At 38.5% G+C, this 16,807-nt stretch overlaps 1 protein-coding gene across 1 annotated transcript in view; it reads left to right on the top strand.

Moving 5' to 3' along the window:
* Positions 1 to 16,807, top strand: part of wdr11 (WD repeat domain 11) — a 110,508-nt gene that overhangs the window by 3,762 nt on the left and 89,939 nt on the right. The window contains exons 2-3 of the mRNA XM_048609198.1: positions 8,412 to 8,523; positions 15,432 to 15,585. Coding sequence (XP_048465155.1) covers positions 8,412 to 8,523; positions 15,432 to 15,585 — 266 coding nt within the window. The remainder of the gene's footprint in view (positions 1 to 8,411; positions 8,524 to 15,431; positions 15,586 to 16,807) is intronic.

Here is a 16,807-nt window from a genome sequence, read left to right as displayed (position 1 = left end):
ACATCTGTTTCAGAATATTTTAAGTCAGCAGCCTGGAGAAATTTACTGTGTTCTTAATGTCAGTTGCATATCTTTTCATTGTGTTCAATCTGCCAACTAAATCCATCAAATTCTTTATTATACCCAGCTATTATGAATTATAATTTTGATCTGCCGATAGCACATGACCAGTGAGAAATGATGATGGAATGATAGACTTTCTGCAGAGATTGGTTGATACTGAGAAAAATATAATTTTGAGATTAGATGTCAGTCAGTTCAGCTTGGATTCCAAAGCCTTGGACAGAGCGTGGAAGAAATTTAGAAGAATAGTAATAGGGATGAGAGGCATCAGTTATGTGGGAGAGCTGAAGCTGTCCTTCTTAAAACTGCGGCTTGAGGAAATCGGATAGAAATTCAAAAGCATAAATAATTTGATAGAAAAATAAGGCAAAACTGCGTCTGATGTTTTGTGGATCAGAGAGAACACTGATTCAAATGAGTTTTTTTTGCCAATTTCAGAATATTTGTTTGTCATGGTGAAAGTTCTGTGATCTCAAATGTATTGTTTAAAAGAATCTGGAAACAGATTCAATAATAACTTGCAAAGGAAATTGAATGAATACTTGTAGGAAAAGTATAGCACCTCCTGGTGATTGTTATCTACCACATTTCCATTGTTGATAGATTCGTACTCCGTGTTGAACATCACTTGTAGAAACTATTGAGGATACTAAAGGCAGAGAGTGTATTCTGGATGGGTGCCTGTCATAAAATAGTAGAAGCACATTAGCAGCATCACAGAATCATACAGCATGGGAACAGGCCCTCTGGTCCGACTCGTCTGTGCCAACCAGAAATCCCAATGTGACCTAGACCCATATGCCAGCATTTGGTCCATATTCCCCTGAACCCTTCTTATTCATATACCCATCAAGATACTTTTAAATGTTGTAATTGTACCAGCCGCCAACACTTCCTCAGACGGCTTGTTCCGTACACACACCACTCTCTGCGTGCAAAAGTTACCCCTCGGGTCCTTTTTAAATCTTTTCCCTCTCACCTTAAACCTATACCCTCTAGTTTTGGACTACTCCACCCTGGGAAAAAGACCTTGGCTTTTCACCCTATCCATGCCCCTCATGATTTTATAAACCTTTATAAAATCAGCCCTCAGTCTCTGATGCTCTAAGCAAAAAAAAGCCCCAACCTATTCACCCTCTCCCTATAACAACCTATTCACCCTCTCCCTATAACTCAAACCTTCCAGTCCCAGCAACATCTTTGTAAACCTGTTCTGCAGTTGTTTGAAACTTTGCTTTACTGGGTGATTTAAGATTTTTTTCTAACTGTTCTACATCTAGATAATGTGATCTTTTGTTTTGTCTTTTGTGTAAAACAAATCTTTTGTTCTGTTGCTAAGGAAACTTTGCAACCTGTGTGACTGGTTCAGTGAATGACCACCACATGAAATGAAATAAAATAAAAAAAAAAATGGATTATCAGACTAGATTTCATTTCATTGTCTAGTGGTATCATCAGCTGGGATAATGACACTGACTTGTTTAGATTCTGAAAGTGCATAATCAGTACCAATTCATCTTGAGGAATGCACCCTAACTATTTGGTTACCATGTTTTTCCCAACAGTACCTGTAATCTTACCACCCTTTTTGTCTCTCTCTCTCTTTTGTAATACATCATATTTCCTGGATTAAACTTTATTTTGATGTCCTTACGTGGTATTGTAAGGCTTACCAAATCTTCTCTGAAAACCCAGTGTTTATGAATACCCTTCTCTCTGCATGCAAAGCATTTGAGTGTTCAGTAAGAGTGGAGCCAGTTTTATGATTGGCAAGATCAGCTCCCCTGCCCCAACTCCACCACTGTCTTTTAGAAACATAGACAACTTGGCTGAAAAAGTTGTGGGCTGGTTGGGTGGGGAGGAAAGAAGAGGGTTCAGTTGCATGATATATTAGAAAAAAATCAAAGTTAAACGAGAAGGTGGGAGTGCAGGTAGTGATGAGGTTTATTGTTACCAGAAAATAAAAGGGACAGAATGTGTGAACATCATATTGCACCAAGGAATCATACAAGAGTCCTGAGGAACATAGATGCCAAACTGAGCTTGCAAGAGGTGGCTAGAGAGTCAACGAGAAGATAACTAACGTGATCCTGTCTTGACTGACACAGCTGCATCTCAGTGATTGTTTTGATAGGAGTGACCACTTTACCGTCTTTGTGGATCATATGTCCTATCTACACACTAAAGGAATGCTCCATTGTGTTATGTGGCTATACCAACTGCACAGAAGAGATGTAGCAGCTCGCAGCTGAACATCTAATAGTTACAATGGAATCTGAGCAATAGTAGATATGTCTTGCGTCTATTACATGGGTCAAAGTAACTTTTCTTTTCAAGGACTGTTTTAGTGATTTACTCAGGTTACTTTTTGGTTTTTAGGGGCTTCTTAGTTCTGAAGATTTAAGTTAAAGATCAAACTTGTCTTGAAGCAGGAATTTGCAAGCCAACTCTGTTTGCTGTGTCATCCTAAGGCTAGTGTCAGTCATTAAAGTGATGGAAGAATAACAGTGCTGCTAAGTAGCAATTTCTCCCTGATAATTAATGCTCCATTTTGGATCCACTCAAGCACACTTGACTCCACAGTGGATTGCAGCTGTTGTGTAGACATGGCATAAGTTGTATTCCAGAAATGAAATAAAATGACTGCTCTTGATTTGACTGAATGGGACACCAAGGGCCCTAGTAAACTAGAACTCAGTGGAGATTGGGCAAAACTGATTGTAGGGATACCTAACACACAGAACAATGCTTGTTGGAGACCAATCATTTCAGCCCCAGTACATCGCTGCAAGTCTTTCTCATGGCAGCATCCTTAATCTAACTCATCCAACTGCCTCATTATTGAGTTCCTTCCATCATAAGGCTGCTGATGATAGCATAATTTTCGGCTTTATTCAGAATTGCTCAGATAATTAATTAGTCGCAGCCACATCCAGCATGACTTGGACAACATGCGACCTTGGGCTTATGCCTGGCAAGCAATGATAATTTCCAGCAATAAGGAGCCTAAATACCAATGCCCACCGGCTTTAACGTTTGCTGCAATTCCTATTGTTGTGTCCCTCACCCCTATCACCATCCTAGGGTGAGAGGGGAGGGGAAGTGGTTGGTGTTACCTTAAGTCAGAAGTTCAGCATGACCAGCCACATGAATACTGCAGGCATGATCAAAGATCAGAGAATGGCTTAATTCCTGATTTTCCCAAACCATTGTATCACATGTTAAGATTGTGATAGAATACAGTCAAGCACCAGAGCTGCCTCCTTGTTTGACACTTCATCCGTTAGTGAGAACCATGACATTAGTGTATGATGACACCAGTGCTGCAACTTGCCAAGATTTCAAGGGCGAAACTTATATTAAGAACTTCCTGATGTGGACATAATATTCCTCATCACACTAGTTAGAAATCATGGAAATCCCTTTTTGATTGGAGTTATTGTGTGGACACATGGACCACAGTGGTTCAGAAAGAATGCCACTGCATACCTGCTGAGGGATACCTAGAAAAGGGCAATAAATACTGCTCTGAGTCATTGTGCCCATTTTCCACGAATGGGAGAAAATAATTGTTGAATTTGCAAAGGAAATACTAGGAGGTGTGACTGAAACACTTGCTCAAGGAGGATGGACTTAAGGATTGCATTAAAGTAAGAGAGGGAGGCACAAAAGCCATTGGATTAAGGAAAGGAATTTTGGAGTTTAAGGTCTTGTTGCCATTGGTGGGGCAGAAGGAGAAGTGAATGCACAAAAGGCCAGAGTTGGAAGGGCACAGAATCAGCAGCCTGTTTGACATTCAGTCATTTGTCCCTCTAAAGAATGTGTGTGTACATGTAGTAGACTGGCATATCACAAGTTGTCCTGTCGAAGTTAGCAGATGCACAAAAGAATTAAAAGCATAACACATTGAGATGAAAATGGTGCGCGCACAAAGTAGATTAGAGGGTAGATTGAAAGACATGGGAAAACCAAATGGGATGGAATTCTAGCACTCATTTTACACAACTGTTTCCTCTCGTATTGGTCATTACTTTAAAAGGACTAGAAGGTTTTGTAGTCATTTAAGGATGAATACTGATGGTAAGATATCTTTCTTTTAAATTTGAACAGAATATGTTTCAATTTAGAAAATTGGATGTGAGACACAGCCCGAATTTGTAATTATTTTATTCTTTGTGAGCAATGTTTGTCCTACTTTATACATTCTATTAAGTTTTCATATGTTCAATTGCTTTGAGGTTTAAACCTCAGCATTGATATTGTATAATAAAAGTTATTTAGGCATGTTATATTAATTAGCCATTCTGGAGAAAATAATCAGCAATGGCTAAATGATCAATATGTTAATTTAGTATTATGGTGATAATTTCTTGTTTGATATACATGTTAATCTGAATTGATCAGGAATATAGAGGAGTTGCATATGCTTTCTGGGTTTTAAAAACAACATAAATTTATGCATCAACAATACTATCAAAGCAAGTTTTTGTTTAATTGGTCTGCTAGTTTGTCTCAAATTCCCAATAGTCATTAAAGAATAAGTTGAGTTTTCAGTTGCAGCTTTTTGCATTTTGGGGAATGAAGTTAGAATTTATCTGGTTTTGAAAAGATGGATGTTTGTGCTCAAAATGAACCTAAGCTCATTTTAGAGCCAACGGTTTAATGACTTTTAGCTGACATTTGTTATATATTCCTGAGAACCAATGTGTTGTGGAGGAAGGGTTGGGTGATGGAAATCTGGCTGTGCCTCCAAACATTTAACATGATTTTTATTTTTTAATGCAAGTTATTAATAATTCTGCTTTATTCTGCTAGATTATAAGTCATATGAAATTTTCTTATGCTACAAATCCGTATATGCACAATTCAAAGGACAGGGTTCTTTTCATTACTTAGATGTTGTACTCTGATGACTGCTACTAATCTAAACCATTCTTATGGACAAATCTTTTGCTATGCCTTGTAGCAAGGTTAGGAATTCACCTCTTTTCCCCCAAGGACTTGAGTTCAATATTACAAATGCTCAAAAGAGACCATATGACATGAATGTTTCTGTTGTTTGAATAATTGAAATTTTCAGCTATTTTGAAAGATAATGTATAGGAAGCAACCTGTTAAATAATGAAGCAGAGCATGGAATTGAATAGGTTAAAATTAGAGGTTACTGTACCACAGAGTAAGGTGACTGCTACCTCTGTGTTTGGGGAGAGGACAGATGTATGAGCGTTTAACATAGAGATCATTGTTTGTTGAAACTAGCAAAGACTTGTCAGTTTTATCATATATTTCAATTGTCTATTGTGTGCTAAATCCACAAAAGATATATTTATGTCTGATAAAAATATGTTGTTTAAAACAGAGTTAATTACTTGAGTTTAATGTTGCAGATTATTACTGTTGGGAATATCGACCTTTACTTTTAATGAGGCTGGTAATTGACATTGAAGATGATACAGCAATTTAATTTTAATTGTAAATAAAATGTGAAAATGTAATGGTTCAGCATTAATTTCAAGTTGATGAATACAATTTATTGGACCAAATTTGGTTGGAGCAGGACATCTAACCATGCTCATTATTTGTTCCACTGGCCCTGCACCCTGCAGTTCAAAGAAAGTGTTAGCCATTATGCAGCTGAAAGTGTAAGCTGATAATGCTACAACCAGTGAAAGAGCATTTGCTCAGTCAACAGGATGTGTCCACATTCAGTGAGGTTTAAGGATTGAGAAATAAAAAGGAGATCTTTGGGAGAATGGATGTGGGCAAACTTCACATCAAATCAGATACAGAAAGAGGAATAAACAGGAAGAAAGAAAGATTTGAGATAGTCAAATTTGAAATGTTTGAGAAAGAGAGAGGCAGGTCCTGACCTGAAACATCAACTTTCCTGCCACTCTGATGCTGCCTGGCCTGCTGTGTTCCTCCAGCTCCAAACTGTATTGTCTCTGACTCCAGCATCTTCAGTTCCTGCTATCTCTGAGAACTTGATTAGCAGTTCCTAACATTTGTCATATAATCAAAAGGGTATCAATACTACTGATTGTTGGCCCTAAATATCTGTGGCTGGTTTAATTTGTAACTACTTTGCAAATACAGAAGCGTCAGGGTATTGAACGCTGGTCAGTAAACCACACAAAGCTAATCATGGGGGTGAGGAAAATTTTGGTGTGTACATACTTAAACTTGCACTATCTCTTTGTCTAAAGGTGGTATGCTATTTACATGTAAATAACAGAGAATTGCCCTTGTTATTTTCTACATCATACCAAATTTTCCTGTGAAAGCAAAATGTGCCTTTCCATAGTCTGTTAGCACCTGCAAACAGTAAATGCTGAATCACTGGTTATTTTGTTATAAGCCTTCTCAAATTTTTTATTTGTTGGACTTTTTTGTTTAAAATGTCTTTCCAAAGACTTGTAATTGGATTCCCAATTTTAGTGCTTCTGATGCAGAGAGCTTACAGGGGCGGCACAGTGGCTCAGTGGTTAGCACTGCTACCTCACAGTGCCAGGGACCTGCGTTCGATTCCAGCCTCTGGCGACTGTCTGTGTGGAGTTTGCACATTCTCCCCATGTCTGCGTGGGTTTCCTCTGGGCGGTCCGGTTTCCTCCCATGGTGCCTGATGTGCAGGTTAGGTGGATTGGCCGTGCAAAATTGTCCATAGTGTCTAGGGTGGGAAATGCAGAGATGGCGTAGGGGGTGTGTCTGGGTGGATGCTCTTCGGAGGGTCGGTGTGAACTTGATGCCTTCCACACTATAAGGATTCTATGATGATGATTCTATTGCTGTAATGTTAAGCAGTACCACTCGGATCTTAAAAATTCATTTTTAAATGAGTTAAATTCAATTTTTAATATCAGATCATGTAGTCAGAAGACAGAAGATTTCTTTTCTGGTGTTTCTGTTTTAGTAATCTGCATTGCAATAAACCTATTAACTATCTTCATATTGAAATGCTAACCTGGCTTTAACCTGTGAAGTATTGTAAGTTTGGCAATTACATTTTCTCGTGTGTGGATAGTGTCAGAATTGATTTGCTCTTTAACAAAGAATTTCAATGGCCTCCACACAGGAGTTCTTGCATTCTCTTGTGCAGCTATGGTAATAATTAATTTTTCTGTAGCCTGATCAGAATTAGACATCTGCATAATGGAAAGATTTATTTTCTCATCTTTTTGAGTGAATTTTGAGTAATTTTCTATGAGGAAATGGCAAACCCCAGTGATCAATCTAAACTGAGAGAACCCTTTGCATCCAAGATGCCTGAAGGTGCCAAGATTAGTTTTCTGAACAGCAGCATCTATTTAATATTGTAACCTCCAGATAGTGGATAAATGAAGTGTTGGTTTTAACTGGCTGCCTACACTCGACCACCACTAAAGATGAACTGTGGGTTGGCATTGCTGGTTTGAGGTGGTAATGCTGTCTCCCTCATGTTGCTATGAAGAGATTTTCTTCTCACAGTGATGCAAAATGATAATGTCAGTTCCCGTTCTGACTGGAAGGCAACTAGGAGAGATACTATTGATGGAAGCCACCTTGCTAGGGATCAACATGTGAGGCCTAATTTCAGTGCAATGTCAACCTGGGTTTAAAATTATCTTTAGAGTTCCTTTGGACTTACTGGACATCTTATAATGTAAAGCAGAGACTTTTTTAATGCTCAGGAAAGTGTTCAAACTTTACCGTTCATGAGCAGAGCTCACACTTTTATAAATAAATGTTTAGTGCTTTCAGGCAATTTGGAGTTCATATATGAAAATGCTGCTATCTGCAAGCCGCACTTCATGGTTCTAAGCCTGTTAGAATGCAGTGTGTATTGTGAAAACAGAAGGAAATGCCATTTTGAAAGATTTTTTTTCTGTGAACTACACAGCTTGAATTTATCAAAGCCCTACTTGTTTTATTTGCCATGTTGTTCTGGATGAGACTAGCATCTGTAAATCAACTTAGAAGATGAGAAATTAGAAGAGGAGTAGGCTGTTATAAGGACACAAAATAAAGGACCAGGAGTGAACCATGTGGCTCTGCTCAGGTCATTCAGTATGCTCATGGTGGATCTTCACACACATCCCTAATTTATATTGTGTAATTTACTAACTGAAGGTAATTAAGAAACTAGAAAGGCAACCTTGACATCTTTTTTACGTCTGTGGTTGAATCCGGATATTGATGTCTTTTATGCATGGGTAAATGTTATGTGTAAATAATTAATGTTTGTTCGATTTGGAGGTATAATTTTGAAGAAAGCTTTATGCTTGGATCGGTGAAGCATTTTTATGGGAATGTTTTATATGCTGTGTTGTTTTCTGTCTATAAGTAATTAATTGCACCTATTTTTTTTTCAGGGGTTGGCAAGGTTTAATTGCCCATGGTTGTCATTCACTTGTATTGATTATTGATCCGTGCACATCACAGACAATTCAAGTTTTGGAAAGACACAAAGCAAATGTTGTGAAGGTAATCATTATTGTTCACTGTTTGTATTAACTTGTAATTATATTGCACATCCATTATCAATGATAAATTCGGTTCTTCTCCTTTCTTCCCAATTAAAACATGACCGTTTAGAGAGGCTGTTAGTTAGATTTGAAGGGGATCTGCCAAAGTATTATACATTCATGCTAATGATTACATTCACTGAAATGGATCCTACTGTTTGGCAAATGTTAAAACAAAACAAATTGGCAATTTATTCAACATAAAAGGCTTTTAAAGCACACTGCTCCTTTAACAATTAATTACTCAGTACTTTCACTTTCTATTTTAGAATTTGTAAGACAACTTTCAGTTTTACTAGTGACACATTGTTAAGAACATACGTGCATAAATCACCGAAGGTGTGCCGTCAGGTTGTGAAGACGATTAGTAAAACATATAGTATCCTTTGCTTTATAAATAACAGCTTTTAATATAGAAATAAGGGCATTAGGGTGCCAAGACACACTTTTATTATTTTAGAAGGAGGAAGATGTCTTAAAAACTTAAGCAACATATGAAGCAAGTGTCTCATGCTGCTACTTTGCTCTAAGCATGAGTAATATTATCTAGTATTAAGATGCAGCCATCAAGCTCAAAACATATTCTGTCTTTAGCACAAGTGAGTAATGTGATATGTGAGTGTCAGTGTCAATGTGATGCCAGGTATTTAGGCTGTATGTCCCAATGACTGGCAGACTGTGTCAAAAAAAACATGTCCCTTAAACTTAACTAAAACAAAGAACTGTAGATGCTGGAAATCTGAAACAAAAACAGAAATTGCTGGAGAAACTCAGCAATTCTAATAACATCTGTGGAGAAAAAAATGAGTTAACATTGAGTCAAATGAGCCTTCAGAACACCATGCGACTGTGTGCTCAACCAGCCCGTGCCTGCAAAATTCAGAACATAGTATCCAACATTTGTTGCGGAGAAGAGATGAACCCCTCTGATAATTGAAACCAAAATATTCAGAGAGGCTTGCCCTACCTTGTAACTTGTTAGAGGAAATGTGGGAAAATAGTATAACCACTCCTTTACAAAGGGGATAGTTAAATGAAATAAAATTCCTGTAACTCACTCTACAATCAACAAGTAACAATATATTTATCTAACTCTAACAGTAAATAAATTAACAGAACTACTAACAAACCAAACAATTCCCCCTTAACTACTAACTATTCCTGAATAAAACAAAATTCTAATGGTATGCTGTTTCAACAAATACAAGTTCCACTTATATAAACCAACTTAGTAAAAAAAACTTAAAATTTAGTATCTTGAAATTACAGCCAGGATAAGTCTTCCAGAATGTTCTTTGCCTTCTCCGCTGTCCTCCAGTCAGGGCACCTTTCTCCTTCAAATTCTTGTGTCAAGAACATTAGATAGAAGTGCCGTAGTACCTTTATTTAGATGATGCTTACTCTGAGAACTTAGAGATTTCTGTGACAGCCGGTGATTCTTTCTTTTATAGCTGAGAGCTGTTCTCTTGGCAGATGACAGTTGACTCTCATACCGATTCTTTTATACCCTTAATGATCTATGAATTTCTTACAATAAGATTGGTCCAAGGTTTTCAAAACCATCAGATTTAAACTTAATTGGGTTTTGGTATCTTGGGCCTGGTTTAAATTAATTGGCTAAATTCAAAAACCTGTTGTCTTGGTAAAAATGCTGCTTTGCCTGCTACAGTATAGCTTTTTGATACAATGTTTCAATTTCAAGAACTCTGTGCTTCTGCTACTGCCTGCAGACTTTTTTTCCTAAAAATGAGAAAAGCACATCTTTTAAAGGGACCACGCACTGTTGCTCCCCCTACCATTTTTCAAACAAGTTCTAACATCCCACCTTCCAATTCACAAGTACTATACTAACTTTGCAACACAGTAGATCTGATTCTGCTATTGGATTGCATTTAATATATCATCCTTACGGTGCTAAGAATTACTCCAGAGACCAAGTTTAGATTTTCAGTTGCGTTTGCTGTGTGATTCATTTGCACCTTTTTCACTGATGAATGGCATTGGAAATAGCCAATCCTTGCTGCATCCACATGGCAAAATCTGACCAATCAGATTTGACTTGCCCTTTTTGAATTTAATCAGTTACCTAAGAACGTTAACAGTTGTAGCTGCATCTACATGACAACCTTAGTCCAACCAATCATCTCCCTCTTCTCATGCTTTTTAAAATGTTGCTTCCTTTCTAAAGTTAATTTCTTGCATTTTCATCCTGGTAAGTGCAAGGCAAAATGCTTCAGCTTCATGTGTCTTTTTAACAATGTTCAAAGAAGTTCTGTTAAACTTCTATAAAACTCTGGTTCTCATCAACTGGAGTGTTGTGTCCAGTTCTGAGCACCATACTTTAGAAGGATGTGAAGGCTTTGTAGACAGTGCGGAAAAGATTTACAAGTGTCAATTCAGGCATGAGGAGCTTCAGTTATGTAGAGAGGATGGAGATGTTGGAGTTATTTTCCTTGGGGAATAGATGGTTGAAAGGAGATTTGATGGTGGTATTCAAGTCAGGAGAACCCTGGGCAGAGTTGATCGTGAGAGATTGCTCCCATTGATGGAAGGATTGAGGACAAGAAGGCATGGGTTTAAGATAATTGTCACAAGAAACAGTGATGACACAAGGAGGACTGTTTTGATGCAGCGAGCGGTTAGGATCTGGAATGTAGTCGAGGCATATTTAACTGAGGCATTCAAGACTGTTCCATTTCAGATAATAAGCCATTTCAATCTGTAAGTTTAGAGTACAAACACGCAAAGTAATGGTACCTACATGATAAATGCCCAGTAAACATACCTATAAAAGTTAGGGCATGCCCTTTAAAGCCTGAATGAATTCTTAGTAGAATGGTACTTCTTAATTAAACAAGCCAAATATCCACTCTGAAGCTGAAAATTTTCTTTTATAAGTGTAGAATCTCATTCCTTCAGATTTTAGTTTTTGTTGGCAATATTGAAACAAAGTTGTCCTTAGATGATTTTACATTGAATTAAATATTCAATCTTATAGTTTATGGTTTAAGAATCTGCATGTCTTAGTAATTATCCTTCAATTTGATTGAATAAGGTGATTTACAATTGCTTCCCCTTTTCATAGATCCCTGTAGGGGGTATCATAAAGAACAAAGGACAGAGAAAATTACAGCACAGGAACAGGCCCTTCGGCCCTCCAAGCCTGCGCCGATCCAGATCTTCTATCTAAACCTTTCGCCTATTTTCCAAGGATCTGTATCCATCTGCTCCCTGCCCATTCATGTTTCTGTCGAGATACATCTTAAATGATGCTATCGTGCCCGCCTCTACCACCTCCGCTGGCAACGCGTTCCAGGCATCCACCACCCTCTGATTAAAGAACTTTCCACGCATATCTCCCTTAAACTTTTCCCCTCTCACCTTGAAATCATGACCCCTAGTAATTGAGTCCCCCAATCTGGGGAGAAAAGCTTCTTGCTATCCAGCCTGTCTATACCTCTCATGATTTTGTAGACCTCAATCAGGTCCCCCCTCAACCTCTGTCTTTCTAATGTAAATAATCCTAATCTACTCAACCTCTCTTCATAGCTAGCACCCTCCATACCAGGCAGCTTCCTGGTGAACCTCCTCTGCACCCTCTCCAAAGCATCCACATCCTTTTGGTAACGTGGCGACCAGAACTGTACGCAGTATTCCAAATGTGGTCGAACCACAATCCTACACAACTGCAACATGACCTACCAACTCTTGTACTCAATAGCCCATCTGATGAATGAAAGCATGCCGTATGCCGCCTTGACCTCTCTATCGACCTGCGTTGCCACCTTCAGGGTACAATGGACCTGAACACCCAGATTTCTCGGTGCATCAATTTTCCCCAGGGCTTTTCCATTTACCATATAGTTCGCTCTTGAATTGGATCCTCCAAAATGCATCACCTCGCATTTGCCTGGATTGAACTCCATCTGCCATTTCTCTGCCCAACTCTCCAATCTATCTATATTCTGCTGCATTCTCCGACAGTCCCCTTCACTATCTGCTACTCTACCAATCTTAGTGTCATCTGCAAACTTGCTAATCAGACCATCTATACCTTCCTCCAGATCATTTATGTATATCACGAACAACAGTGGTCCCAATACGGATTCCTGTGGAACACCACTGGTCACAGTTCTCCATTTTGAGAAACTCCCTTCCACTACAACTCTCTGCCTCCTGTTGCCCAGCCAGTTCTCTATCCATCAGCTAGTCCACCCTGGACCCCATGCGACTTCACTTTCTCCATCAGCCTACCATGGGAAACCTTATCAAACACCTTACTGAAGTCCATGTATATGACATCTACAGCCCTTCCCTAATCTATCAACTTTGTCACTTCCTCAAAGAATTCTATCAAGTTGGTAAGACATGACCTTCCCTGCACAAAACCATGCTGCCTATCACTAATAAGCCCATTTTCTTCCAAATGTAAATAGATCCTATCCCTCAGTATCTTCTCCAGCTGCTTCCCCACCACTGACGTCAGGCTCACCAATCTATAACTACCTGGATTATCCTTGCTACCCTTCTTAAACAAGGGAACAACATTAGCAATTCTCCAATCCTCCGGGACCTCAGCTGTGCTCAAGGATGCTGATTTTGACTTCTAATAGCCACAAACTCCAGTGCAAAGGCCACAGAAAGCCTGTGGGAAGTGGGATTGCAAGGCATGGTTGGAACTGTTTGTACTCTGATCACAGAATCCAGGCTTTCATGTTCCTCCAAGTGCTTTAATTTTCACAAGTTATGAATTAAAATAATTTGCAGATATTTATCTGTCAGTGCTATTTTATGTTTATTTTATCTTTGGTTTCTGGAGGTAATCTTGGAATCAGTATTTGGTGGAAAATGCTGAAAACATTGAGTGAGTCAGGCAGCAACTTTGGAGGGAGAAAGGTATGGGCAATATTTCTGTTGGTGCCTTGAAATATTTACCCTGCATTCTTTTGTCCAGGATTGTACCTAGCTACTGAGTGATTCTCGTATTTTCTGTTTCCATTTTGAGATTGCCAGCATTTTGTTATGTTTTGCCTATGTTTCAGTTTTTGGCACCTCCCTGAAAGCAGTTAATATGGTTTTGAAAAATTACCAGTCAATATTCATCAACTACTAATCAGATTTTAATTATGCATGTCATTAAGTGGCTATATTTTGCAGCATGCTTGTCATTTAAACAAAGCTAGTAATTAATAGATTTGATTGATTTTGTGCTCTTTAATTATATGTATTCTGAGCATAATTTGCATGGTTGAAAGAAATGTGTGAGCTAGTGAAGGATGTGACAAATGAGCAGCAGATGGTAACAAAATTGTTTGCTTGTACTTCTGCAACTCTTTTATGCTCAGAGCTATCAGTTTAAGTTGAAAGTTTGTTGAAAGGTAAGTGAGTATTCTGCAAGAAAGAAGAGTTGAATCAGTTTGAAACTCGTAAATGAGGAGGAACACCTGAAGAATGTTGGGTATCCCATTAATGAAAAACATTGTCAAGGGTAAACATGTTCTCCGGTTACTTTTCAAAGGGATCTGCAGCGTCAAAATGTGCATTAAGGAGTTACTAATTTGTGGTCTATTCACTGTTAGTCTTAGGGAGAGCAGGGAAAATCAGTAAAGTAGCATTACTTAGGAAGTTGTCTTTGATACGTCAGTATGAAATTTGTCACAAATGGATAAATCATCCAAACATTAAGATGACTAATTTCATGATTGTTTTTGATCATTATTAAGGCCAAGGCTGATTTGCTATTGACTTACCCATAATCAGTTAATTTTAGGGGCTGTAATGTAATATCCATCCTGGATTCTTCACCGTGTTTAGGAAGTAAAGAATGCATCAAATATGAATGTTATCAATCAGGTTACTTTGTAGAAGTATGCTGTACATTCTTTGGAAACCAAATGTGTCTTATCTACAAGATCTGGTCTGGACAAGTGTCAGCTAGGAAGGCAACATGTTCACTAGACAAATGAAAGAGGACTAATGGGGAAAATGTGATGGGATTATAATTAATGCTCTTGGACATACGTTTCCCTTGTCTAGCTATCCTCTCCATATAATTAGTCCAAAACAATAATCTTCATTAGCTGCTACACAGGAACTGAATTTTTTCTATTCGTTGAATTGATGTCAGTTTGCCATTTGAATCTGGGAGGTGGTGTGTATTATTGTGTTGATGTTAATGCTTTTGATCTAAGTCAGATTTGGTCAGATTGCTTTTTATTATGAAATGCCCATTCCTTTATTTCTGCTATTTTTGTAGCAGTGTATGGAAGTGTATGAGAGCATTTTTATTTTATTCATTCAGGTGATGTGGGTGTTGCTGGCTGGACATTATTTAATACACATCTCTAATTGCCCCATGAGAAGCTGGTGGTGAGCTGCCGCCTTGTCCAAACCAGAACAAAGCAGTCTGTTCGACTTTCAGCCCATCCCCACTTTCAGCATTCACTCACTTCGCCACCAATGTAGAGTGATAGCAGTGCCTATCACCTACAAGATTCACTGCAGCATCTCACCACTGTTCCTTTGACTATGGCTTCCAAGCTCATGACCCCTGCCACCTAGACTGGCACGGGCAGCGCATGCATGGGGGAACCACGACCTGCAAGTTATATTGCAAGCCCCACAATATTCTGACTTGGGAATACACTCACCCACCCTATTCCCCGCTCCATCACCCCTGAATTGCAGCAGTTCAAGAAGGCAGCTCACCACCACCACCACCTTGAGGGCAAAAAGTGATGGACAATAAATGCTGTCTTCACCTATGATGCCTGGGTCCCATGAACAAATAAATAAAAAAGATGCTGCTTGACTCAATTCTGTGAGCATTTTCATGTCTAATTTCGGAGTCTGCTTTGATTTGCATAGGTAAAGTGGGCTAGAGAAAACTACCACCATAGTATTGGTTCTCCCTATTCCCTACGTCTGGCATCAGCAGATACTGTAGGAAAGATCATTGTTTGGGATGTTGCTACTGGAGCAGCTCGATGTGAGATTCAGGAGTACACCAAACCCATTCAAGGTAAGAGATTGAAGTTGTAATAAAAACTGATGTGCTGCAAGCCTACTGAAGTTTACATAAATACTGCATGATGACATTGTAGTAGTTGATTATACTCTGCTGAGCCAATTTTTTTATTGTACAATATAAGATTTAAGTGTTGAAGTTTTCCTGATGCACTGATCTTCACAGCTGTCTACAAAAGTCCAAATTTATAGTCCTTGCCACAGCAAACCATTTACTTAAAGCCCTTCAGCTAATTCTCACTATTTCTTTGTTAGAGTGATTTACCTGATGGCTGACCCATTGAAGTTTAATAGTGCTAGGATGTCTTACGCTGATAAAATAGAATGACAAAGCCTTTTAATTTGTTTTTGAACTCTCAGATTCTCACCTTCAGTTGAATTTACAAATACTTTACTTGTATGCTGTTTGTAAAGGTTAATAGTTCTCCAGTTTTATTGTAACAAGCAAATCTTGGCAGATGGAAGCTTTCGTTATTATGATAGAACCTAGTGTGCTTTTGCAAGAGACAAAGCCAAAGTATTTGCAATGATTGCAGCCAAAAGAATTGTGTAGAGAATCCTATTCTGGATTTTATCAAAGATATAAACATTTAAATTCCAATATACAGCTATATTGGTGGTATAGTAGACAGTTAAGAACGATATCTAAGATTACAAAGAGAGCTTGATCAGTTGGGTCAGTGGGCTGTGGAGTGCAGATGGAGTTTAATTTGACAAATGTGAGGTCTTGTATTTTGGTAATACAAACAAGGAGAGGACTTATACAATTCATGGTAGGGTCTGGATTGTGCTGTAGAACAGAGACCTAGGTGTTCAGGTGCATAATTCTTGAAATTTGCATCACCGGTAGACAGGGGTAGTTAAGAAGGTGTTTAGCATGCTTACCTTCATTGCTCAGATCTTTGAGTATAGGATGTTGGTGAGGCCTTTTCTGGTTTGCAATTCTGGTTGCCCCGTTATAGGAATGATATTATTAAACTTGAGAGTGTTCAGAAGAGATTTACAAGGATGTTGCCAGGATTGGAAGGTTTGAGATGTATAAAAATAGACTGGAAAGGCTGGGACTTTTTTTTAAACTGGAACGTAGGACTTTGAGGGGTGATCTTATAGAGGTTTATAAAATCATGAGGGCCATAGATAAGGTGAACGGCAGGTGTCTTTTCCCTAGGGTTGGGGAGTTCAAAACTAGAGGACACATTTTTAAGGTGAGAAGAGGA

Source organism: Rhincodon typus, chromosome 20 (assembly GCF_021869965.1).
Source record: "Rhincodon typus isolate 14 chromosome 20, sRhiTyp1.1, whole genome shotgun sequence".
NCBI lineage: Eukaryota > Metazoa > Chordata > Chondrichthyes > Orectolobiformes > Rhincodontidae > Rhincodon > Rhincodon typus.
This window is presented reverse-complemented; position numbering and strand designations above follow the sequence as displayed.